Raw genomic sequence first — 27,465 nt, 5'->3', positions numbered from 1 at the left:
GACGTGGTATATCTTGACTTTAGTAAGACTTTTGATACTGTCTTTTGATGACCTTCTCATAAACAAACTAGGGAAATACAACCTAGATGGATCTACTATAAGGTGGGTGCACAACTGTTTGGAAAATTGTTCACAGAGAGTAGTTATCAGTGTTTTACAGTCATGCTGGAAGGGCATAACAAGTGGGGTCCTGCAGGGATCGGTTCTGGGTCTGGTTCTCTTAAATATCTTCATCAATGATTTAGATAATGGATAGAGAGTACACTTATAAAGTTTGCAGATGATACCAAGCTGGGAGGGGTTGCAAGTGCTTTGGAGGATAGGATTAAAATTCAAAATGATCTGGACAAACTGGAGAAATGATCTAAAGTAAATAGGATGAAATTCAATAAGGACAAATGCAAAGTACTCCACTTAGGAAGGAACAATCAGTTGCACACATACAAAATGGGAAATAACTGACTAGGAAGGAGTACTGCGGAAAGGGATCTGGGGGTCATAGTGGATCACAAGCTAAATATGAGTCAACAGTGTAACACTGTTGCAAAAAAGCAAACGTCATTCTGGGAGATATTAGCAGGAGTGTTGTAAGCAAGACAAGAAAAGTAATTCCGCTCTACTCCGCACTGATTAGGTCTCAACTGGAGTATTGTGTCCAATTCTGGGCGCCTCATTTTAGGAAAGATGTGGACAAATTGGAGAAAGTCTAGAGAAGAGCAACAAGAATGATTAAAGGTCTAGAAAACATGGCCTATGAGGGAAGATTGAAAAAATTGGGTTTGTTTAATCTGGAGAAGAGAAGACTAAGAGGGCACATGATAACAGTTTTCAAGTACATAAAAAGTTGTTACATGGAGGAGGGAGAAAAATTGTTCTTCTTAACCTCTGAGGATAGGACAAGAAGCCACGGACTTAAATTGCAGCAAGGGCGGTGTAGGTTGGACATTAGGAAAAACTTCCTGTCAGAGTGGTTAAGCACTGGAATAAATTGCATAGGGAGGTTGTGGAATCTCCATCATTGGGGATTTTTAAGAGCAGGTTGGACAAACACCTGTCAGGGATGGTCTAGATAATACTTAGTCCTGCCTTGAGTGAAGGGAACTGGACTAGATGACCTCTTGAGGTCCCTTCCAGTTCTATCATTCTATGATTCTATGCCCCGTGCAGGTTCTGGGGCAGCTGAGGAGGTGGTATGTGCTATTTAGCTTCCCGGAGTTCATCAGTAATCTCCCTGGACTCCAGAGAGATTACTGATGAATCCAGGAAGTTAAGTAGCAAACACTGCCTCCTCAGCCACCCCAGAACCTGCATGGGGCATAGCAAAAGCTTCTTCCAGATAAGACGCTTTTCCCTGGGGTGGCTTGGGGTCTAGGGAGAGGAGGCATGGCTGCGGCTGGCCCGGGGTTCCTCTGGGCTGGTGTGGGGGGAGGGGACTCGAGGCTTCGACTGGCCTGGGATGCCACTAGCCGGGGGGGGGGGTGTGCTCAGGCCTCTGGCCAGCCCAGGGCTCCTCTGGCCGATGGGGGGCGGGTACCCGGGGATCCTCCGGGCAGGGGGGAGCTTGTGGCTCAGGCCATGGGGGGGGAAGAGGTCAGGGGGTCTCGGTGCTCCGGACGTGGGGGTGGGGAGGCGTGAGTGGAAGGGGCAGAGCCGGTGGCTAGCCTCACCGAAGGGGGGGGCTCCACCTGCCACCCATGATTGGAACAGGTGCTAATTTTTAGAAGCTAGGGCAATTAACCATTGGAACAACTTATCAAGAATTGTGGTGCTGTCTCCATGACTGGCAATTTTTAAATCAAGATTGGATGTTTTTCTAAAAGATCTTCTCTAGTTTCAAACAGGAATTAATTCAAGAAAGTTCTATTGTCTATGTCAGTGGTCTCCAAAGTGGGGTGTGCGCACCCCAGGGGGTGCGCAAGAGGATCCTCGGGGGTGCGCGGCAGGAGGAGCATTTTTTTTGCTTCGTCAGTTCGGGCGGGAGTCCGAGCGGCTTTTTTTTTTTTGCTTTGGCAAAAATGGTAGAGCCGGCACGGCAGGGGGTACGTGCTCAAAATTTTTTTACTGATAGGGGTGCGCGATCAAAAAAGTTTTGAGACCATTGGTCTATGTTATACAGGAGGTCAGACTAGATGATCACAGTGTGGTTCTTTCTCTCCTTATAACCTATGAATCTATGTACATCATTTGTCCCAGCTGTGCATGACAAAGATTACATATTGTTACAATGTCTTTCCTGTGGGGCAAAAGGGTAAATATACAGAGAGTATGTTTGAAGAATATGTAATCTGTGATTCCAAAATTCCCATGGCCAGCTTTAGGAAACCTAACAGATTCCCAAGCCCAGCATCAAGAAGTACTTTTAACACAAAACTTTTATTCAACTATTAAGAACATATCAGGCCGGATTCACCACTGTGTTACTCAACCTTTATGCCGGTGTAACTCTAGTGATTTAAGCTGTGAATTTTCTCTGGGGCTATTCAGGGTACTTCCATGGTTCTCGGCCTCAGAACAATCTCAGAGGCCCCTATGAAGTCTGGGAAACATAGAATAGCTGTAGCAGAGGATGCTCTAGCTACACCCCTTCATCACCTCTCCCCTCCCATTACCCTACACTGATACACTCCCTTGTTCTGAGGCTGGGATGAGGGCTAGGGTAGGGCTGCCCTTAACGGCTCTGTGCTGGTGTAGGAAGCCTCCTTATGTGGGGCATATTCTCAGAAACCACTTCCTCTGGTGACATAAAGAATCCCTAGTGCAATAAAGAATCACCCTCTCTGTTCCCCTATGTATAAAATGGGAATAATAATACTTACCTATCTCATAAGCATGTCATGGTAATTATTTACCATTTGTAAAGTTCTATTTATGTGCTAAGTACAACCACATTATTTTATTGGCTGTATATTATGAAGGAATGGGTTACTCCATAGTTGAGGCTGGAGCTACCCCCCCAACCTACACCTCTATTTTTGATTTATTTATAAGACAAAAACTTAGGAAGAGACTAAGTTTTGATTCTGCGTAGCATGTGGACCAAGTTGGGAAAGACACCTCCTCTCACTCATCAATTATAAAGCAAAATTTTAGATATTTTCAACTTTTATATATTCCTGATGAATTTACTATTAATTTGTAAGATCTACTAAATAAAGAGTCTTCAACCCCTTTTTACTTCAGCAGGCATTGGGGAACACCAGCACTTTGCAGGAGGAACTCAGGACCTCACAAGAAATGACCCTCACCTATTACATTTGGAAAAATACATTATCACAAGATATTGGCTGCTTGACAGAACCTTCATTATTAGACAATGGAAAAATCTTATATAGACAATGAATGAGATGGAAAGATTAACATATTCAGCGAATAACTCTGTTCCTAGGTATTATAACATATGGTCTCCTTGGCCAGATGCTTACAGAATTGCTACCATTAATCAATGTTGCAATGTTACTAACACAGTTTAAACATTTTTTACAATTCTTGTGCTTTAAGGGATCCAATTCCTACCCCAAAATCTGTATTGCTTGATTAATAAGTTGATATTTAGGCAGTAAGGAGTTGTTTTCATTCTTTCATTACTTCATTATTTTATCATCTAATCCTGGTAGATACTCATCTCTAAATATACCATTTTACGTTTGTAGCTTGATCTTGATGCTCCTATCTTACTTGTTCTATAATTCATAGAAATTTTAAATGTGCGCAGGAATATACATACACTACTCTGTATCTGTGTTTGTCTTCTTTGTTGTACTTTTATACATAATAAAAATGTTCAAGTAAAGCAAACAGACAAACCACTTTCCACCTATGCCATCAGTATATTTGTAATGCAATCTGAGATCAGCCCATTGCCTCTGACTCCTGTAGGGATAGTGTCAAGCACCACAAAGATCCTCATTGTTTGGAGCACCTGCCTGCCAATAGCAACAGAGGGTCCTGTGGAACCTTTAAGACTAACAGAAGTATTGGGAGCATAAGCTTTCGTGGGTAAGAACTTCACTTCTTCCCCACAAAAGCTTATGCTCCCAATACTTCTGTTAGTCTTAAAGGTGCCACAGGACCCTCTGTTGCTTTTTACAGATTCAGACTAACACGGCTACCCCTCTGATGCCTGCCAGTGAATATCTGCCACCCTTACCAACACATACACTGCATCTAAGTAGTGATCAGAATGAGTATTAGCCTAAATGTTGCAACATGATGAGGTCTGCCCTTGAACTGCCACCTCCACTGTTGGTTTAGAGATGGCTATTTGTAGACCCCTGCAAATCCACAGATATCCACTTTATATCTGCAAATATTTGCCTCTGCGGATAGCCGCGGAGCATTTTTGCAGATGCAGATGGATGCGGATCCAAATTTTATATCTAAAGCCCTGCAAATCTGCAGATATCTGCTTTATATCCATGGATCGTTTTTGCAGATTGCAGATCAGATGCGGATGCAAATTTTGTATCCATTCAGGGCTCTAGGTATTTGCAGGTTTTGTACTGTAGAATTTATAGAATTCTGCAGAAAGCCATCAAACGTTTATAGAAAACCAGCCCTCATACCAAATTTGTAATTCTAACAATGAAACAAAATTCATCCCACTGCATGCATAGAACCATTGTCACCCCCCACCAGAGTCACCACTGTGCCCTTCACAATTCATAGATCCAAAGGCCAGAAGGGCATTGTGATCATCTCATCTGACCCCCTGTATAACACAGGCCAAAGAACGTCCCCAAAGTAATTCCTAGCGCACATCTTTTAGAAAAATATCTAGTCTTGATTTAAAAATTGTAAGTGACTTGGTAATTTATTACAAATGAACTGCTGCTACACCAACCAGACATGGACTTGCCCACTAGCACTGAAATACCTGTGCCCCCCAGGAATTTCCACTAGCATGGGCATCAAGCCTTATCTATTTTAGGTACTGAAATGGTCCTCATTCCTGTGATAATCACAACCTTTCACATAGTTGTCCTCACAACATCCTGGTGAGGTAGGGAAGTACTATTTTCCCCATTTTAAGTGTTCTCCAGGATGGCAACGCGAGGTACAGAGAGTTACTAAGGGCCAGATCCTCCAAGGTATTTAGGCTCCTAAGATCTGGGCATAGGCGACTTTCCCAAGGTCACACGGGAAGTCTGTGGCAGAGCCGGGACTCAGGGTTGGGTCTGACGAGTGGCAGGTGAGTGTGGGAACCACGGTGGGAGAGGCTGGGAGGCTGCAGGGGTCAGCGCCTGCACTACAGGCTAGATGCACATGTAGGGAAATAGGCGACGGCCCCAGAACTGCCTCACTCCTGAATCACCCCCGCACCCCCGTTCCCGGATTCCCGCCCCCGCAAGCTGGTGAGGACAGGGGACGGGGAGCCCACACGCGGCTTGCTCACCATGGCAACACGGCCGAATCTCCCCCGCCCCCCGGCCCATCTCTAGGGTAACTCGCCCCGCCCCTTCCGGGCCGCGCTCGGAAGTTCCGGGGCGGAAGCAGCCGCGGTGCCGCGGGTGGGCGGGGGGCGGATGAAAGGGCCGCGGGGGCAGCTGCGCGGGGGGCAGGACCCGACATGAGGTTGGCAGGTAAAGGGGCCTGGGGGCGAGGTCGAGTCTAACCCGCCGCGTGCCCTTCCGGCCGGCGCCTTCCTCCGGGGCCGGGCCGCTAGGGCCTCCCGTACCCGCCTCTCTGCGGCGGTGGTGTCGCCTGGGCCCGGCCCTCCCCGTGCTGTCTGGGCGGCTCTCGTCGCTCTCCCGGCTGGGATCTGCGGCTCGCTCCCAGACCTGCCAACGGCGACGCTGTCAGTGGTGGCCGCCGCTGCCGCATCCCCCAACGGGACCCTGGCAAGGCCTGGGTTTAACCTGCCTCTCCCCGCCCGCGATCCCGTCGTCATGCCCCTGTCAGCCCGCCGGCAATCCCGCGGATCCAGCCCGGAGTGTAGCCAAGCGCTGCCGTGATCTCGGTCCTCCTCACCTCAGCCTAGCTGTGGGTTGCAGGGTCTCTAGGCCAGGGATTGTGCCTTCGATGGCTTGGAAAGCGCTTAGCACATCCTGGCCACTAACTAAAGGCCAGAGCTGTAGCCTCCTTGTTGGAGACGCAGCATCACTTACCACCAGTACCACAGTGTGTCGCTGGAATTGGGACCAAAAACAAACAAACAAAGGCTGAACAGATTTCTAAGGAAAGAGGTTGGCTAGCATATAGCTAATAACAGAGAGACATATTTGTCAATTTAAACATAATCTGTCATTTAAAATATGTATTAAAAATCTTTATAGAGCCTAAAACCAGTAGGAATGTTTCCACATTTCAAAATAAAACCCACTGGAAATGGTTAAATGGCTCCCCCGCTGTGTTTGAAATGTAACATTAAGAACCAAAAGTAAAACTGATCTCTTTGACTTTCAAGTTTCCTCATTGAGAGAGAGGCTGAAAGGGAGTGGAGCATGATTAGTAAACAGGATTTAAAAACTTTATATTTAAGAATTTGTATTAAAAAAACCTGAAAAGTCTATTATCTAGTTGAATTTAAAAGTGAAACAGTGCTGGACTTGGTTAATAGCTGAATGAAGAACTTCTAAGGAGCACCTATGTGCTGAGTAAAATTGTTAACACCTCAGTAGTTAACACCCCTGAGTCATTACTGAATGAACATCTCAAAATGGTGCAAGGAGGTGTAGTTGGTGGAGCTGCTGTCCTTTGAGTATTATATAAAATCAAAGCCATCAGCACTGGCTCTTTGATACATAAAATAAATGTTCTAACCACTTACTTCATTATATATTCCATTTTACTGTACCTATCAGAGACACGGGTGATATTGGTAGTCTGCCAAGACACCACAGGTATGGGTAATGACATTTGGCCCTGTAATTTCTTTTCAGTGGTAACTTCTGTATTAGTGGATGAAAGATGCTATATCAATTCAATATAATCTGCCATTAAAATGTCTTGTTTAAATAATTATAATGCTTGTTTAACATAGTTGGTGATTGTATTTTTTTCTTCCCCCCAACCTTACAGTATCTCTTGTGACCCTAAAAATATGACTGTTTGCCTACTGCACCAAAACTCCTAAATATTTCATCTGCCATTTGGACACCTGGCTTCAACTACGATGGTAAGATACAATTCATGTCATGTTTTTAATAACGCTTGCCTTTAGGGTGGTGGGTATTTGGCAGGTGAAGGTGGAGAAGGGAAAGTCCTTTGTGTCTCTGACATCCTCAGAAATGTGACTTAGCAGTGTAACACTCTCCAGTTGATGGTGGGGCTCTCTGTGGAGCTTGTGAATGCTGTGCCTAAATCAGTTAGTCACTGCTAATAGAATATAGGAATTGTCATATAAATCTGTTCTTGTGTCTTGTCTCCAACAGTGGCCAGTTCTAGATGATTCAGAGGAATGTGTAAGCCCTACTCACACATCTATAGGCAGTTAGGCAGTAACATGCCTATAGGGTATTTTCTTAATGTCAAGCAGTCAGTGGATGAGTTATGCCTAAAAGTCTGTGGCTTGATATCCCTTATGCACATCTATCCTAGAAAGTATAACTCTCTGTATTATTCATATAAATATTTAATGTCTAAATATCTTGAATCCTGTTACTTTCTGTCTCAATGTTTTGTAGCAGTGGTTTCCACTGTTGAAAGGCACAGCATCAGCTTGAAAGTCAGGCTTCTACCTGAAAACTTCATACCTACTATTGTTGCAAGTAATTTCTAAGGTTACTGTCACTGAAAGATTAGGTGGGGGGAAGTATTTTGTCTTTTATTGCACTCTTTTTCTAGCCAGTTTCTCTTCCTGTGCACTGCACTAACATGATGAAATCATATGTTTGCTCAGATCTGGAGGGAACTTGTATGGACATTCTTCCCTGGGACTTAAAAGAGAGAGTATTTTTAGAGCCCTGCACAGATACAAAAAGGCACCAGGCCCACACTGGGAAGGAGCACATTATGGACTCTTCTAACCCATCCACACAGCCAGGTCTGGCCTCTCACCTGGGGCAGTCCAGCACCCAGGCCTTGCTGTGTGAGCGGCTCCCAGCCAGCAGGTCCCACTCGCCTGTAGGGGGCTTCCCGCCCAGCAGCTGGGCTCTGCCATGCAGACTGGGCATGCCTGCTGGCTCCAGCCGGACTGGGCAGGCTCTCGGGGGTCTACCCTGCTCCCCAGCGCAGCTTCAGCTCCGAGCAGTCTCTGCTGCCCACCACCTATGGGACCCTGCCTGCCTCACTGGACCGGTTCAGAGGCCAGGCTGGTCTTGGCCAATAGGGGTGGGGAGAGCAGTGTGGGGGGGCTTGGCTAGGCCCCGCCAGACAAGTAGGTCCTGAGTGAGCCCGGTCCGGGCAGGCCCCACTCCTGTTCCAGCCTGGCTGATGGCACCACTCTCGAGGGGCCAGAGTGATCCCTACACTGCTGGCTCAGCCCAGCGGACATGGTCACTTCCCAGTGGGGCCAATAAGTGCGAACGAGGGACAGGGTGAGGGGGAGTGTCTCTCTTTGGGAGGGGGCACTGAGTAGTGGGGGGTGGAAGGGGTTATGTGTTTTGGGCGTTGGGCATAGAAGGGATGGGGGGGCACTGGAAGGTTGGGATGGTCTGTGTGTTGTGGCACGGAGTAGTGGTGGGGTCTGGTGGCAGGGGGTGGTGGTGTGAAGGGCGCTGTGCAATTGTGGTGGTGGGGTCTCTGGGCTGGGGAGCACTGGGCATAGTGGGTCAGAGGAGTGCTGAGTGCAGGGATCTGTGAGGGATCTCAACGGGGGATTCTGTCCATAAGGGTCTGTGGGGAGGGGCTGGGTGAAGGGGGGCACTGGGCATAGAGGATTGGGGGGCAATGAGTGGGGGGCAGTGTGGCATAGGACCATGCCCAAGGGGAAGGAGCGCGCTCGGAGTATAGGGCCGGGTGGGCCAGTGTGCGTCTGGCAGCTGCCGGTTTGTAAAGAGTGCCCTTGCTTTAGGCTGGGCAGAGCGGATCCATCGTGGGGGGGCCCACATATGTTTGGCTCCGGGCCCACAAAATGTTAGATCTGGCCCTGGGAAGAAGAGCTAATAACTGATGGCATCAAGAAAGCTGAGGTGCTTAATGCATATTTTGCTTCAGACTTCACTAAAAGGGTTTATGATGACCAGGTATTCAACGCAATTAATATTGACAGTGAGGGGAATGAATGCAAGCCAAAATAGGGAAAGAGCAGGGTAAAGAGTATTAACATGTATTCAATTCAGCAAGGCTTGATGAAATTCATCCTAGTTCACTTTTGGAACTAGCTGAAGCAATCTTGGAGTCATGAACAGTTATCTTTGAGACCTCTTGGAGGATCGGAGAGGTCCCAGAAGACTGGAGTAGGGCAAACATAGTACCTATCTTGAAAAAGGGGAACAAGGAAGACACAGGGAATTATAGACCAGTCAGCCTGACTTCAACACCTGGAAAGATACTGGAGCAAATTATTAAAAATCAGTTTTTAACTCCCTTGGAGGATAATAGGGGTATAAAGAGTTGTTGGCATGGATTTGTCAAGAACAAATACAAAACCAACTTAATTTCCTTCTTTGATAGGATTACTGACCTACTGGGTAGGGGGGAAGCAGTAGAGATGATGCACCTTGATTTTTAGTAAGATTTTTGACACCGTTCCACATGACATTCTCATAAGCAAACTAGGGAAATGTAGTCTAGATGAAATTACTATAATGTGGGTGCACATCTGGCTGAAAAACCGTACTCAGAGTAGTTATCAATGGTTTGCTGTCAAATTGGGACCGTGTATCTAATGGGGTCTCTCAAGGATCGGTCCTGGGTCTGGTACTAGTCAATATTTTCAGTTAACGACCTGGATAATGGAGTAGAGAGTATGCTTATAAAATTTGCAGATTATACCAAACTGGGAGGGGTTGCAAGCACTTTGGAGAACAGGTTTAAAAATCAAAATGACCTTGACCAATTAGAGAATTGGTCTGAATTCAAAAAGATTAAATTCAATAAAGACAAGTGCATTGATTTTTTCCTTCCTAATGCACAACTACAAAATGGGAAATAACTGTCTAGGTTATAGCACTGCTGAAAAGGATCTGAGGGTTCTAGTGAATCACGAACTGAATATGAGTCATCAATGTGCTGCAGCTGCAAAAAAGGCTAATATCATTCTGGGGTGCATTAACAGGAGTGTTGTATGTAAAACATAGGAGAAAACTGTCCCACTCTACTCGGGATTGGTGAGGCTCCAGCTGGAGTACTGTGTCCAATTCTGGGTACCACAATTTAAGAAGGATGTGGACAAATTGAAAAGAGTCCAGAGAAGAGCAACAGAAATGATAAAAGGTTTAGAAAACCTGACCTACAAGGACAGGTTGAAAAAACTGGGAATGTTTAGTCTTGAGAAAAGAAGACTGAGGGACGAACTGATAAGTCTTCCAATATGTTAAGGGCTGTTATAAAGAGGACAGTGATCAATTGTTCTTCATGTCCACTGAAAGCAAAACAAGAAGTAAGTAGCTTAATCGGCAGCAAGGGAGATTTACGTTAGTTATTAGGAAAAAATTTCTAACTATAAGGGTAGTTAAGCTCTGGAATAGGCTTCCAAGGGAGGTCTTGGGGTCCCCATCGTTGAAAGCTTTAAAAAAAAAAAAGTTGGTCAAACTCCTGTTAGGGATGGTCTAGGCTTACTATGACTTCTCGAGGTCCCTTCCAGCCCGACATTTTTATGATTCTGTAAATCAGCTACAATAAGTATTATCTAGTGAATTCTGCTATTGGATGTTACGAACAATTTTCAGGACTTTGAGTTCAGTATGCAATCATGGGCTCTGACATACTTTTCAACCCACCTCAAAGGGAATCTTTGGGGGAGGAACTCTGCCGAAGCTCAGTTTTTGACCAAATGGCTGCTTGTATGTCTAGGGAAGGGGCCTAGACCACATCTCCTTAGTGGCTCCATGTTGATAGGAGAAGTGTAATGTACTGAATCTGAGTGATGGAGGTTTGGGTCTTCGTTCCCATTTCATGGGAAGATGACCTACTTTAATGCACACTCTTTGATATCAGTGGCTGTGGGCTTTGATCTGTTTCTTCAAGACTACTCTGCTTTACATTTAGCTGTTACTAAGTCTTTCTCACTCTCTCTCTCACACACATCCTTTATCCCACTAGTGCTACTCTTCCTGATGCAATAGATGCAAGCAGGCGGTTGTGCCAAGAGATGTTGTATTGGCAGCCAGGGTAACGGCAAAGAACAGCCTTGCCTACCTGTTTTTTCTCAATTTTTTAAAACCAAGTTTTGATTAAAACTTGGTATTGCCCTCCTTACAGTTTGGCATCACTGTCCTTCTAACACTTAATAATTCAGTCAAATCTACACAAATCCTGTAGTGGAGTTAATTACTGTTAATGCAGTTAAACAGAGTGCTGAATTTATTGGTAGAATTCTGTACATGCTAAAGAATCCTACATTTGATCAGCTAGTCCTGTAAAAATAACAAACTAATATTTGAGTCCTAGTCATAGAGTTTGGGGTGGTTGTTACAGTACAAGGTTTTCATCAGTTAACACATTTTCTAAGAAAGCTGTTTATAATTTTTGCAGCAACAAGCTTTAGAACTGGCATTGGATCGTGCAGAGGTAAGGAGTAGCTAAGTTGTCTATTGATATGTAAATAATATACCAGGCTTAAATTTAAATGTCTGTTTACATTCTGTGCATTTATATTACATGAAGGTGTTTTTTGTGTAAACTATGTATAGAACATTAGTTTTGCAAAATTGTCACTAAAACTACCAGCCCAGGCACAGAATCTACTTGCCTGGTCTTTCCCATGATGAAAATAAAGTCTTAAATGTTTTCCTATTTGTAAAACAATTACGTATCCTGGTCAAGTAGAATCCTACAAGGCTGCTATTTATATAGTCTACATAAACCTAGTGTGAGCAATTTAAGTCATCCCACAGCCAACAAAGAATATATCAGTCATTTTTCATATATAGGTTCCCCTACACTATATAATACTGGATTCAAAATATTTGGGGGGGAAAGAGGGAGAACCTATCTCTCATTAAAATAAACCAAATGATCAATCAGCACTTTGTCAAGAATGGAAATGTTTCCTCCAGAATTTGTATTTTGTGAAAGCTTGTCTGTGTAAAAACTAAATCAAGTGCTAAATTTGACCGGAGTGTCTTAACTAACATTTACTAAAATATTGTACACATCTTGCATCTGCTTAGAATTACCCTGCTTTCTAAAAAAATGTTAGAGAAACACAGGAACAAAGTAGGCCTTCTAAAACACAGTTGGCTGTGTTCAAAGGGAGTGAGTTGTACCAGGGCAACAGCATTATATCTGAATGTTGCAATTGTCTTGGTTCAAATACAGTGAAATTTCAGGTTTCTTTAAGGTTTTGTTACTGTAAATATAAAATGTTGGCATAAAGTGTCGTAGACTTCAGAAACTACTTCTTAACTGCGATAGTGATAATCATGAAACATACCACTTCGTTTTAATTTTAGCTATGAAATAACTCCTTTGTTAGCTGGTAGTTGGAATTAAGCACTCCTTAGTAACTACCACTCCTACAGACCACTCTAGAAGTGAGAGTATTTACTCCGTTCAAAAAACTACAGTTTGACATGTTGTTGGCTGTGTAACACAGAATAACTACTGTAACCTAAATTTGCTTTAATGATACTAAGACTCTTAAAGTAATTTGTACATTGCTAGAACTGTTGAGTTTCATGCACCTTTCTCTTCCAGTATGTCATTGAAAGTGCCCGTCAGAGACCTCCCAAACGAAAATATTTATCCAGTGGAAGGTAGCAAATATTTCAATATTTAACTTTTTATTGTATTGATTTAACACAATTTTTATGTTAACATTTTCCTTAATTTCAGAAAATCTGTATTTCAAAAGTTATATGACTTGTATATAGAAGAATGTGAAAAAGAGCCTGAGATAAAGGTAAGTGGAATTTATTTGTTAAGCAGCCATTCAGTGCAATCTCTAAATAGGTAAATAATCAAGTTTAGTAGGCTCTTTAACAATGAGGAGACAGCAGCAATGGGGAGACAAGAGATTTGCAGAAATCTTTTGACTGCAGCACTTACATCTGAGCTAATGAATAGCCTAGAAATCACACATTATTTGTACAGACTAGGTTTATAAGATAAGTGTCTTTTCAGTTCAGTATGAAGTAGAAAGAATAATAGGACTGGTCCAATAACTAATCAGTTATTCCAGTGTAATTTAAAAGAAGCCAAAATAGAATTTCAGCCAGAGAAAATAGATGGCTACTATCCTGGTGCTGTGGTGTGCCCCTGAGCTACTTTGCTATCCAACGGAGTACCAGAGAGCCATAAAAATGTCTAACAAGTTCACTGTAATAATAGTATCAAAACAATAATAGTATCAATACAGTAGGAGCCTCAGTGTCTGGGGCTTACTGAGCGATCTGAGAGCTGGTGCTAGAACCTATACCATCAAAATTAGTGAGAGCATGTTAGGGGCTAGTGTTTGTACCTGGAGTCCAGTCCTATTAATAATGTCACTACCTTCAAAGGACCTGCAGTGTCGTTTCTGCTTACCTTGGCTACTAGTGAAGAAGTAGACTTGACTGTCTTCTCTTTTAAATTGCCATCTTGTTCTGGAATAACTGCTGCATTGTTGTCAAATATTGTGAAGTCTTTTTCAAACCTAAGAAAAGAGCCTCATCTGACCAATTTAAGGCTTAAAAGCCATGGGTGAAATGTCAGTACACTAAAATGTACTTCCCTTGGCATGTCTGCTAAAAATAGCATAGGGAACCTATTTCAACACCACTCATTTAAAAAACAAAACAAAAAATCAAAGCAAACCTATTGTTGGAGGTTGGGGGGAAGGGAGAGGGAGAAACTGTAGGAATGGTGTACATATGCCAGTCACTGAATTGCTGTCGTTTTGGTTTGCCTGATAGTGGCTTTGGTTTTGTGGGTTTGAGTGCTGATTGTAGTCGAGATTATTTGGCATCACAAATTCTAGTGAATACAGATGCCGTTTTAATCTCCTCACCTGCACTTTATTCACAACTTTAATTTCATCAGGGGAGTGGGCTGGGTGAATTAGGTTTTAGCAGCAGGGAGAGAAGGAAGAGGATTAGGTTAGCTGCAGCAGCTAGTTAGGGGGTCTAGAGGAAATTAGGAGGATTATGGCAATAAGGCAGGCAGCAGTAGGTGTTGTTTTTTTTGCTGTAAGTGCACTAATTTCCTAGAGAGCACTGGTGCTCTTGCCCATTTGCAAGAGAGTAGGGCTGAATATGTAGAAGAAGGTGTGAGACTCTTCCTTGATGGGAAGGATTGAGTGGTCTGGAGACATGGAGATGAATTCTAATGTTGGGGGGGGGGGAGGGAAATCAGGTAAGTTGTAATAGCTGGAAGCTAGGTAGGAAGGAGCTGTTAAGAAGGTTGATCAGTAGACTGAACCATCATGGAGGGTTCAAGTAGAAATCAACTGTATAATCCAAGTGTGGCAAAAGAGGAAGGCACTCAGCAAACCTGTGTTTACCCAGCAATTAAGATGCATCACAAGAGGTGAAATGGAGTGAAGGATTAAAGTGAAACCAGGAATATGGTTGTAAACTCCTGGTCCCTAAGAATACGAAGGGGATTATTTTTTATTTAGAAGATACCTTAGAGATCATGCAGCTCCGTTTAGTGCCCTGATTCACTAAATTAAAATGCTGGCTATTGGAGTAGACATCCTGACCTTTATTTTTAGTAATGGATCTCCACAGTACAGGATGTTGGTCAGGACCTTTGGAAGATACTTTCACTTAATGGGAAGATAATGTTGGAAACCATTTCTACCTCTACACTTATCAACTTCAGTATGTGTAAGGTGCTGCCATCCAATATGGATGTGCCAAATACTATATTGGTAGGCTTAGAAGGGTTAGATTTTTATTGGTAAATGTCTGTTTCACCATACACACACACAAACTGATGGAAAAATATTTCTACTGATGATAATCAATTCACAGATAGGCAAAGTAAGAAAAGTGCTTCTTGAACTTTTATTATAGTTTGGTATAAGGTTTTGGTTTAAGGTTATTTACTATGTATATTTTGACATGTGATGTTGACAATTTGAGGTTTAATGGCTATAAAGCTTTAACTATTTGAATCTCAACATCTATTGTCATTAAATAATTCTCTGAGCCTGCCATAACTTCCCACAAATGTGAAAATTTAAATAGATAAAAAGAGAAAAAATGTTTTAAAATAAATATTGATATCTGTTAGAATATCTGCCAAGCCTATATATTGATAGTTTTATTTCTGGAAATTAAAGAGATACATTAAGTTAGTGTGGTTGGCAAAACCGAATAGCTGGGGAAGAAAACAATATTCTGAGCCAATGGGAGCTGTACTTTGATCATAGAAGTGCTATATAATGCCAAATACTCTGAAAAATCAGGTCCTAAATATCTCAAATTGGGCACCCAAAATCATTGGAAACTTTAATCTTGGTGCCTCAGCTCCTGATCTGTATTATGGGGATTATATCCTTCAACTCACAAGAGTGTTGTGCAAATAAGATGAATGTTTGTGAAGTTATGAATGATTGGATACTATAGTGGTGAGTACCATAGAAAAGTCTATGAAGAAACTAATAATTCTGTCTTTGGGGTTTGAGTACCATGAAGTAAAAATGCCTTGAGCCACACATTAACCTTTTGATTTTTCATTGTTGTTCAAGTAGTTTATTAATAAGCACCATCCATCCTATGCCCTGAATGAGGCAGGAGTCTTGTGAGGAAAAATAAAATGTGATCATGTAATTAAAGACTATATCATAATGCATATGCACAAGCAGGCCAAATTGAAATTGCACAGGTAACCTTAATTCTGCCGTTTCCTAATTTTTGAGTGCTTGACTTTGCGACCTTAATACTTTTTTGCATGGCTTCCTAATTTTTAATAAAGCAAACTGAAAAAAAACATAGGAGCTATCATGTGGCATCATATTGACACCCATAGGGTTCATCAGAAGGGTTGGAATCTTTAGATCCATCACACAGACCTCTGCCACTTGAGTGAGCAGAGTATCTGATGGAGGATGACTATTTACTACTGCTATGTGGACCAGCAGTACAGGGGGTTGGGTACTTTGCTAGTGATTTTCACAGATATTTGCTGACAGAAGAGAAATGGTGAGATTTGGGCACATTGTGTTTCATTCCCAGCTCTGGAGGTGCATGTAGCTTTTGCCCATTTTCCCTCAAGCTTGATCCCTCTTTCTCCATCCCCTCAAGCCCGTTCAAGCCCTCACTTCCAGACCCCTGACTCCTTGTCCTACTCTCTACTCCTTAGACTTCTCATCCCAGTCTGTTTCCTTGCCAAGCCAGTCCTGTTTCCCCCTTCCAGCTTCTTATCTAATCCGTCTGTTTTCTCTACCCCCAGCTCCTTATCCCAGTCTCTTTGCCCTACTGGTCCCTGTTCTCCCCCTGTGCCCCAGATTCTTGTCAGATCTGTCTCCCTTTCTCCTGTCCCCATTCCTCCACATTGGCGTTCAGTTCTAGATTCCTTGCCCAGCCAATCCCACTGTCCCCTCTCCCAGCTTCTTGTGTGATTTCTGTGTTCTTCCATCACCAGTTCCTGGTCCCAGTCCCTCCATGCCCACTGGCTCTGAGTCTGTTATCTCAGCCTACTCTCGTTCTCTTCCCATTCCCCTCCCAACCTGGTCCCAGTCTCAGTTTCTCCCCCCTTCCTCCAGTCCCAGTCTCACAAGACTCGTTGTCCTAACCTACTCCTTTCCCTCCCCTCTGCATTTCAATCAGATGGCTGCCCGGGTAGTAGCAGGGGTGGGAGGGGTGTGTGTGTAGCGGTGTCACTGGAAGCATGGGAAACTGACTCTGTTCCAGTGCCCAGTCCTGCCCAGAGCAGCAATTAAAGGAAAAATCTGGCTTTGCTCGTGTGGCCATGGGCTAGTGCATGCTCTCTGTGTATTTGCAGTGGAAGCAGTGTGGCTCAAGCATGCTCAGTGAGGATTTTTAGCTACTAAAATTGAAGTCTCTGTGTGTGCAAACTTTGGATTTCCCCCCCAAAGTCTTATAACTTGGCCAAATGGGCAGAATTTCATGGGGACAGCAAAAGGCATATCTGTGCCTCCTTGTGCCACATATCAAGTCCTAGATCGCTTTTCTAGGTGCACTAGAGCATTAGGGAGAAAAGGTCACCAGAACTTAACACTGGCAAAACACATTTTATACTAGCCTTATCATTGGTAATGGCTGAACTATTTTATCTGAAATTCTCTTAAAAAAAAATTCAACCTGACGCAGACACCTGGCATTGAAAACTTCAGACCAAATGGTAAAAGTTTGGTAAAGTTATAAGGAACTAAATACAGTTTTGCAATGGGAAGTGTTGAGCAATCTTAATTGGTGGCACCTATTGATGTCACACTGCACTTGATTATTATTAGGGCTGTCAAGTGATTAAAAAAATTAATCGCGATAAATCCTGTGATTAATCGCACTGTTAAACAATAATAGAATGCCATTTAGTTAAATATTTTTGGATGTTTTCTACATTTTCAAATATATTGATCTCAATTACAACACAGAATACAAAGTGTACAGTGCTCACTTTATATTTATTTTTGATTACAAATATTTGCACTGTAAAAACATAAGAAATAGAATTTTTCAATTCACCTAATACAAGTACTGTAGTGCAATCTCTTTGTCATGAAAGTTGAACTTACAAATGTATAATTATGTACACAAAATAACTGCACTCAAAAGTAAAATAATGTAAAACTTCAGAGCCTACAAGTCTACTCAGTCCTACTTCTTGTTCAGCCAATCGCTCGGACAAACAGGTTTGTTTACATTTCCAGGAGATAATCATAGAACTGGAAGGGACCTCGAGAGGTCATTTAGTTCAGTCCCCTGCACTCGTTGCAGGATTAATTATCTAGACCATTCCTGACGGGTGTTTGGAGATTTTTAAGAGCAGGTTAGACAATGATGGAGATTCCACACCTCCCTAGGCAATTTATTCCAGTGCTTAACCACCCTGACAGTTAGGAAGTTTTTCCTAATGTCCTACTTAAACCTCCTTTGCTGCAATTTAAGCCCATTGCTTCTTGTCCTATCCTTAGAGGTTAAGGAGAACAATTTTTCTTCCTCCTCCTTGTAGCAACCTTTACATACTTGAAAACTGTTAGCATGTCCCCTCTCAGTCTTCTCTTTTCCAGACTAAACAAACCCAATTTTTTCCAATCTTCTCTCATAGGTCATGTTTTTTAGACATTTCATCATTTTTGTCGGTCTTCTCTGGACTCTCTCCAATTTGTCCACATCCTTCCTGAAATGTGGCGCCCAGAATTGGACACACTACTCCAGTTGAGGCCTAATCAGAGCGGAGTAGAGCGGAAGAAACTTCTCGTGTCTTGCTTACAACATTCCTGCTAATACATCCCAGAATTATGTTCATTTTTTTTGCAACAGCGTTACACTGTTGACTCATATTTAGCTTGTGGTCCGCTATGACTCCCAGATCCCTTTCCGCAGTACTTCTTCCTAGGCAGTCATTTCCCATTTTGTATGTGTGCAACTGATTGTTCCTTTCTAAGTGGAGTATTTTGCATTTGTCCTTATTGAATTTCATCCTATTTACTTCAGATCATTTCTCCAGATCATTTTGAATTTTAATCCTATCCTCCAAAGCACTTGCAACCATTCCCAGTTTGGTATCGTCTGCAAACTTTATAAGTGTACTCTGTATGCCATTATCTAAATCTTTGATGAAGATATTGAAGAGAACCAGACCCAGAACTGATCCCTGCGGGTCCCCACTCATTTATGTCCTTCCAGCATGACTGTGAACCACTGATAACTACTCTCTGGGAATGGTTTTCCAACCAGTTTTGCACCCACCGTATAGTAGCTCCATCTAGGTTGCATTTCCCTAATTTGTTTGAGATGGTCATGCGAGACAGTATCAAAAGCTTTACTAAAGTCAAGATATACCACATCTACTGCTTCCCCCCTATCCACAAGGCTTGTTACCCTGTCAAAGAAAGCTATCAGTTTGGTTTGACACTATTTGTTTTTGACAAATCCATGCTGACTGGTACTTGTCACCTTATTATCTTCTAGATGTTTGCAAATTGATTGCTTAATTATTTGCTCCATTATCTTTCTAGGTACAGAAGTTAAACTGACTGGTCTGTAATTTCCTGGGTTGTCCTTATTTCCCTTTTATAGATGGGCACTATATTTGCCCTTTTCCAGTCTTCTGGAATCTCTCCTGTCTTCCATGACTTCTCAAAGATAATCGCTAATGGCTCAGATATCTCCTCAGTCGGCTACTTGAGTATTCTAGGATGCATTTCATCAGGCCCTGGTGACTTGAAGACATCTAATTTGTCTAAGTAATTTTTAACTTGTCCTTTCCCTATTTTAGCCTCTTCTATTCCTACCTCATTTTCACTGGCACTCACTATGTTAGACGTCCAAATCACCACCAACCTTCTTGGTGAAAACCGAAACGAAGTCATTTAGCACCTCTGCCATTTCCATATTTTCTATTGTGTTCCCCCCCCCCATTGATGAACGGGCCTACCCTGTCCTTGGTCTTCCTCTTGCTTCTAATGTATTTGTAGAATGTTTTTTGTTACTCTTTATGTCTCTGGTTATTTTGATCTTGTTTTGTGCCTTGACCTTTCTAATTTGTCCCTACATACTTGTGTTATTTGTTTATATTCATCCTATGTAATTTGATCTAGTTTCCACTTTTTGTAGGACTCTTCTTTTGATTTGTAGATCATTGAAGATCTCCTGGTTAAGCCACAGTGGTCTCTTGCCATACTTCCTATCTTTCCTATGCAGTGAGATAGTTTCCTCTTGTGCCCTTAATAATGTCTCTTTGAAAAACCACCAACTGTCTTCTATTGTTTTTTCCCGTTAGACTTCCTTCCCATGGGATCTTACCAGCCAACTCCCTGAATTTGCTAAAGGTTGCCTTCTTGAAATCCATTGTCTTTATTTTGCTGTTCTCCCTCCTACCATTCCTTAGAATCATGAACTCTTATTTCATGATCAGTTTCACCCAAGCTGCCTTCCACTTTCAAATTCTCAACCAGTTCCTTCCTGTTTGTCAAAATCAAATCTAGAACAGCCTCCCCCCTAGTAGCTGTCTCCACCTTCTGAAATAAAAAATTGTCTCAAATACATTCCAAGAATTTATTGGATAATCTGTGCCCTGATGTGGTGTTTTCCCAACAGATGTCTGGGTAGTTGAAGTCCCCCATCACCACCAAGTGCTGTGCTGCCCGCTTCTTGTTTACAGTGTCACCTGAAAGTGAAAACAGACGTTTGCATGGCACAGTTGTAGCTGGTGTTGCAAGATATTTACATGCCAGATGCGCTAAAGATTCATATGTCCCTTCATCTTCAACCACCATTCCAGGGGACATGTGTCCATGCTGATGACGGGTTTTGCTCAATAATGATCCAAAGCAGTGTGGACCAACATATGTTCATTTTCATTATCTGAGTCAGATGCCACCAGCAGAAGGTTGATTTTATTTATTTATTTTATTTATTTATTTTTTGGTGGTTCAGGTTCTGTAGTTTCTGCATTGGAGTGTTGCTCTTTTAAGACTTCTGAAAGCATGCTCCACACTTGTCCCTCTCAGATTTTGGAAGACACTTTAGATTCTTAAACCTTGGGTTGAGTGCCGTAGCTAGCTTTAGAAATCTCACATTGGTATCTTCTTTGCGTTTTGTCAGATCTGCAGCGAAAGTGTTCATGAAATGAACAACATGTGCTGGGTCATCATTCAAGACTGCTATAACATGAAATATATGGCAGAATGCAGGTAACCAAGCAGGAGATATACAATTCTCCCCCAAGGAGTTCATTCACAAATTTCATTAACACATGATTTTTTTCATGAGCGTCATCAGTGTGGAAGCATGTCCTCTGGAAAGGCAGTTGAAGCATGAAGAGGCATACGAATGTTTAGCGTATCTGGCACATAAATACCTTGCAATGCCGGCTACAAAAGTGGCATGCGAATGCTTGTTCTCACTTTCAGGTGACATTGTCTCCCGTAACTGTAAACAAACTTGTTTGTCTTCACGATTGGCTGAACAAGAAGTAGGACTGAGTGGACTAATAGGCTCTAAGGGTTTACATTGTTTTGTTTTGAGTGCAGTTATGTAACAAAAAAAATAGATATTTCTAAGTTGCACTTTCACGATAGAGATGGCACTACAGTACTTGTATGATGTGAATTGAAAAATACTATTTATTTTGTTTATATTATTTTTTATTCCAAATATTTGCACTGTAAAAGTAATAGTGAGCACTGTACACTTTGTATTCTGTGTTGTAATTGAAATCAATATATTTGAAAATATAGAAAAATATCCAAAAATATTTAATAGATATTGGTATTCTATTGTTTAGCAGTGCTATTAAAACTGCAATTAATCACGATTAATATTTTTAATTACGATTAATTTTTCTGAGTTAATCGCATGAGTTAACTGCAGTTAATCAACAGCCATAGTTGTTATACATATGGGTTCAAAAACTCAACCATACTTTCTTATTAGACAATTCTTGTGCTTGTTTGTTTGAATAGTGTGACTGTTTGATTGTGTTGGTGTTTGATTGAAAAGTGTGACTTGGGAGTGTTTTGTTCCAGGTGGGCCTTGAGTGATTGACTGGAGGGAAGGCTTTGAGCCGGGCCACCTGCTTCGAGCCAGCAGCCTTATAAAAAGGCAGCCAGTTGCGAACCGAGTGAGTAGTGAACAGAGGACAGGCAAACAGAGGGAGTTTGCCTGGGAGTTCGCACAGAGTGTTTTTGCCTTTCAGGCTCCTGTGAGCAGTACATACAACATCTGAGGAGCCTCTTGGAAGGAAGACATGGATAGTGAGCGATCAGTTGCTGTGGCCTGTTCAGAATGTGCCATGTTTGTGTTTCTCCCAGAGGACAGAAGCGACTTCGTCTGTACGAAGTGCAAGCTGGTTTGCATATTGGAAGAGAAGGTTAGAGGACTAGAGAAGTATCAACCCTGAGTTGCATCAGAGAAAATGAAGACTTTCTGGGTAGAAGTCAGGGTTTGGTTCTGGAAGCAAAACGTGCTGAAGATTCAGAATGCAGTGAGGAGTGGGGAAGAATATTGGCAGCATGTGACCTCCAGAGGCAGAAAGAGGAGAACCTATGTACCCCCAAGGCAGATGGAGGTGCGAAACTGTTTTCAGGCTCTCTGCACTGGTACTACGGCGGAGAAGGATTTAAAAGAGCCCTCTGAGGGAAGGTATCAGAAGGAGACCCCATTGGCTGGAAGGCATGGGATGCATAGTCTTAGGGAGGGGGGGGGGGGGTTCCATGACCACCACTCCCAAGAGGAGGAGACGGGTGGTGGTAGTCAGGGACTCCCTCCTAAGGGGGACGGAATCATCCATCTGCCGACTGGACCGGAGACTCGAGAAGTGTGCTGCTTGCCTGGAGCTAGAATCCAGGATGTGACGGAGTGTTTGCCGAGACCTCGGATCGCTACTCCTTCCTACTTCTCCACGTGGGCACCAGTGATACTGCCAAGAATGACCTTGAGCGGATCACTGCAGACTATGTGGCTCTGGGAAGAAGGATAAAGGAGTTTGAGGCACAAGTGGTGGTCTCGTCCATCCTCCCTGTTGAAGGAAAAGGCCCAGGTAGGGACCGTCTAATTGTGGAGGTGAATGCATGGTTACGCAGGTGGTGTCGGAGAGAGGGCTTTGGATTCTTCGACCGTGGGATGCTGTTCTGGGAAGAAAGAGTGCTAGGAAGATATGGGATCCACCTAAAGAAGAGAGGGAAGAGCATCTTTGCAGGCAGGCTTGCTAACCTAGTGAGGAGGGCTTTAAACTAGGTTCGCTGGGGGATGGTGACCTAAGCCCAGAGGTAAGTGGGGGAATGGGATACCGGGAGGAAACACGAGGAGGAGGGTACAAGACGGGAAGCCTCCTGATTCATACTGAGAAAGTAGGGCAATCGGCTAGTTATCTTAGCTGCGTGTACACGAACGCAAGAAGCCTGGGAAACAAACAGGAAGAATTGGAGGTCCTGGCACAATCAAGGAACTATGACATGATTGGAATAACACAAACTTGGTGGGGCAGTTCACATGACAGGAGTACTGTCATGGATGGGTATAAACTGTTCAGGAAGGACAGGTATAGGATAAAAGGTGGAGGAGTTGCACTGTGTGTAAGAGAGCAGTATGATTGCTCAGAGCTCCAGTTTGAAACTGGAGAAAAGCCTGTTGAGAGTTTTTGGGTTAAGTTTAGAGGCGAGAGCAACAAGGGTGATGTCGTGGTCGGAGTGTGCTATAGACCACCGGATCAGAAGGATGAGATAGACGAGGCTTGCTTAAGACAACTAACTGAAGTTTCCAGACCACAGGCCCTGGTTCTAATGGGGGACTTCAATCACTCTGACATCTGCTGGGAGAGCGATACAGCAATGCACAGACAATCCAGGAAGATTTTGGAGAGTGTTGGGGACAACTTCCTGGTACAAGTGCTGGAGGAACTGACTAGAGGCCGTGCTTCTCTTGACCTGCTGCTTACAAACAGGGAAGAACTGGTAGGGGAAGTAGAATTGGGTGGCAACCTAGGCAGCAGTGACCATGATATAGTTGAGTTCAGGATCCTGACAAAAGGAAGAAAGGAGAGTAGCAAAATACGGACCCAGGACTTCAGAAAAGCAGACTTTGACTCCCTTAGGGAACTGATGGGCAGGATCCCCTGGGAAGCTAATATGAGGGGGCAAGGAGTCCAGGAAAGCTGGCTGTATTTTAAAGAAGCCTTATTGAGGGCGCAGGAACAAACCATCCCGAAGTGCAGAAAGAATAGCAAATATGGCTGGCGATCAGCTTGGCTTAACGGTGAAATCTTCGGTAAGCTTAAACTCAAAAAGGAAGCTTACAAGAAGTGGAAATTTGGACAGGTGACTAGGGAGGAGTATAAAAATATTGCTAGAGCATGCAGGGGTGTAATCAGGAAGGCCAAGGCACAATTGGAGTGGCAGCTAGCAAGGGATGTGAAGGGAAACAAGAAGGGTTTCTACAGGTATGTTAGCAACAAGAAGGTGGTCAGGGAAAGTGTGGGACCCTTACTGAATGAGGGAGGCAACATAATGACAGATGATGTGGAAAAAGCTGAAGTACTCAATGTTTTTTTTTGCATCGGTCTTCACAGACAAGGTCAACTCCCAGACTGCTGTACTGGGCAACACAGTATGGGGAGGAGGTGAGCAGCCTCAGTAGTGAAAGAAGCTGGACGTGCACTAGTCCAGATCTAATGCCTCCAAGGGTGCCGAGGGAGTTGGCTGATGTGATTGCAGAGCCATTGGTGATTATCTTTGAAAATTCGTGGCGATTGGGGAAGTCCTGGACGATTGGAAAAAGGCAAATATAGTGCCCATATTTTAAAAAGGGAAGAAAGAGAACCCGGGGAACTCCAGACCGGTCAGCCTCACTTCAGTCCCTGGCAAAATCATGGAGCAGGTACTCAAGGAATCAATTTTGAAGCAGTTGGAGGAGAGGAAGGTGATCAGGAACAGTCAACATGGATTCACCAAGGGCAAGTCATGCCTGACCAACCTGATTGCCTTCTATGATGAGATAAAAGGTTCTGTGAATATGGGGAAAGCGGTGGATGTGATATATCTTGACTTTAAATAACCTTCAAAATATGAACAATGCAAGAATGTTTGGAAGCAGATGTACTAAAGACTTGGAAAGTAACTAGAAGCACCAAGAGTAATGCTCAGTGGTGTGTTAATGTTGCTAATTACAAAAAATTAAATATCAGTGTTTTATTATTATGCTTCTGATAGACTTAGCTGGATGTTTCTGCTAAGCCTGTGTGCTTATCCAGAGATCTTGGATGTACTATCCAGGAAATAAGTTTGCAAGCATAAATTATGCAAAAACTGAATTTTCTATTACTTTGGGGAGAGAAGGCGAGGGCTTCAGGGGAGTCATATAAATAGGCCACTTTCCTGCAGAATTACTAATGTCTGTTTACTAGGAAAGCCTGATTGGAGACTACAGCATCACCACAGGCTATATTGAAATCCAGTTGCAACATGACTGACTGACTGGCTGGACAACATCTTTATGTCACTACAGTCGTGATCCTGGCATCAGGAGCTTCCACAGTTCCATGCACAACCTGCCAGCATTCATTCATTGGACTACTATGAAATCATTGGACTACTATGAGTGGCCAAGGTGTTGCATGATCTAGTGTGTTCAAATAGTTGGAAGGCGCTCATGGCACTCCTCACATTTGGCTCAAAGGGCAGGTGGTGCAGCAGGGGCCAAATGTTTGAAGGGGAAAGGGCAAGAGATGTTGGGAAACCAGTTTGCATTAGTATTTCTCCTGCCGTATTGCATTGCCAGTTCAGTCTAACATGCTGTCCGTTCGCACATCTAGGTTTTCGTATCAGGATTGGCTTATCTCTTTTTTTTTTTTTTTTTTTTTTTGATGAATATTTGATATTTTCTCCAGATGTACTGGCTTGTATCTTTCTACATTTTCTGTCCAATTTTCCAACCTCTCTTGGTCCTGTGTGTTTCTTGGTCCTCAGCAGTGTTTGCAACTGTCCTGGTTTAGTAGCTGTGAACTTCATTTATAGTGTTTTTAACTCCAATCATTACCCCTTCCTCCAGCCTGGAAGAGGGAGTAATTTCATAGTCCAGGGATAAAAGCATCCCATAATGCTATGTGTTATCACCAAGAATGTATGACGGTGTTGTATTGGTAATGTCACTCAGCACCTATTTTGTTTTCCTTTATTTTGTCTCCCTCAATTTACACACTTTTTGATTCATGGTGCCTCCTGTTATGTGTCTGTACAATAATCGTGCAGAAGTGGCCCCAATCTAGGGTTGCCGGCCCTCCCAGTTTCACTGGGAGGGCCCGATTCCAGGAGACTATCTCCTGGAGGCTACTGAAGCCAAACCGGGAGATTTTAAGTGCTAAAACTCTGGTGGCACAGGGGACTAAGTCAGGTTCCCTGCAAGCCCTGGCCCTGCGCCACTCCCAGAAGTGGCCAGCACGTCCCTGCGGCCCTTGGAGGGGGGAGCAGGAGGGGTCTCAGTGCACTGCCCCCGCCTCCAGCGCCGACTCCGCAGTTCCCATTGACCGGGCATGGTGGTCACTTCTGGGAGCTTGCGCGAAGCCAAGGCAGGCAGGGAGCATCCTTAGCTCCCTGCACCGCCAACCGGGAGCCGCTCGAGGTAAGCACCTCCTGGTCGGAGCCTGCACCCTGCACCCCCTCCTACACCCCTGCCCCAGCCCTGAGTCCCCTCCCAGAGCTTGCACACACACCCCCACACCACAATCCCCAGCCCCAGGTTCAGCCCGGAGCCTCCTCCCACACTCCAAACCCCTCGGTCCCAGCCCAGAGCCCGCACCCCAACCCCTGCCCTAACCCGGTGAAAGTGAGTGAGGATGGGGGAGCGTGAGCAACAGAGTAAGGGGGGACGGGGTGGAACAGGGGGCAGGGACACGGTGTTTGGATGTGTCTGATTAGACAATTGGCAACCCTACCCCAATCAGAAACGAGGGGCCCCTAGAACTATGACATTAGTTGCAGGACCACCCTATCCCCAAGCAAATGTTTTTTTTACTTAATCTTTTGTGGTACTCCCACCACTACTGTCATCTTTTCTCTGCCTCCTCTCAAGGACTAGTATTGTCTTCTGGTGAGCTGCTGCTTCAGCTGTGGCAGGGAGAGAACGGGCTGAGTTGATGCAATTCCCAGAGCAGTTTGCTCCCTCTAGACTTTGGCCTGCAGCACTCCTGTGTCTGAACCCTAGAAGAATCATAAGACAGAATATTTAGTTCATCTTCAAAACTGGGCCTATGTGGGGTGGAAGATCAGGCCTACATCAAGTAAAAATCCCAGGATCACCACAGCCCTGAGATGACAATGTTTGTAATGCAGGCCGAGAGCCTATCTATGGAGGGGAGCCTCCTGGCAACTTGCCCGTGTGCAACTGTGAAAGCATTTCATGCCTTAGGTGAGGCACAGGGTTAGTTACTGAAAATCATTTGAATAAGTAGGGTTACCATATTTCAGCAAGCAAAAAATAGGACGGGAGGAGCCCCGCCCTTGTCCTGCCCTAGCCCCGCCCCTGCCCCTCCCACTTTCCCCCCTCAGAACCCCCAACCCTCCCCCTGCTCCTTGTCCCCTGACTGCCCCCTCCTGGGACCCCTGCCCCCAACTGCCCCCCCAGGACTCCACCCCCTACCTAAGCCTCCCTGCCTCTTGTCCCCTGACTGCCCCCTCCTGAGTCCCTCCCCCCATCCTAACTGGCCCCCTAGGACTCTACCCCCTACCTGTACCCTGACTGCCCCAACCCTTATCCACACCCCCACCCCCAGACAGACCCCTGGGACTCCCACGCCCCATCCAACCACTCTCCACCC

General features: G+C 44.0%; 1 protein-coding gene across 1 annotated transcript in view; it reads left to right on the top strand.

Moving 5' to 3' along the window:
• The first annotated feature begins 5,521 nt into the window (after positions 1 to 5,521).
• LOC112121197 (transcription factor SPT20 homolog) overlaps positions 5,522 to 27,465 on the top strand; it is a 60,045-nt gene continuing 38,101 nt past the window's right edge. The window contains exons 1-5 of the mRNA XM_026653471.1: positions 5,522 to 5,579; positions 7,018 to 7,114; positions 11,575 to 11,610; positions 12,739 to 12,797; positions 12,877 to 12,943. Of these exons, the coding sequence (XP_026509256.1) occupies positions 7,112 to 7,114; positions 11,575 to 11,610; positions 12,739 to 12,797; positions 12,877 to 12,943 (165 nt within the window). The 5' untranslated portion in view covers positions 5,522 to 5,579; positions 7,018 to 7,111. The remainder of the gene's footprint in view (positions 5,580 to 7,017; positions 7,115 to 11,574; positions 11,611 to 12,738; positions 12,798 to 12,876; positions 12,944 to 27,465) is intronic.

The sequence above is a fragment of the Terrapene carolina genome, unplaced genomic scaffold (genome assembly GCF_002925995.2).
Source record: "Terrapene carolina triunguis isolate 2854851 unplaced genomic scaffold, T_m_triunguis-2.0 Scaffold139, whole genome shotgun sequence".
NCBI lineage: Eukaryota > Metazoa > Chordata > Testudines > Emydidae > Terrapene > Terrapene triunguis.
The sequence above is the reverse complement of the archived record's forward strand: the minus strand, read 5'-3'. Positions and strand labels throughout refer to the sequence as shown.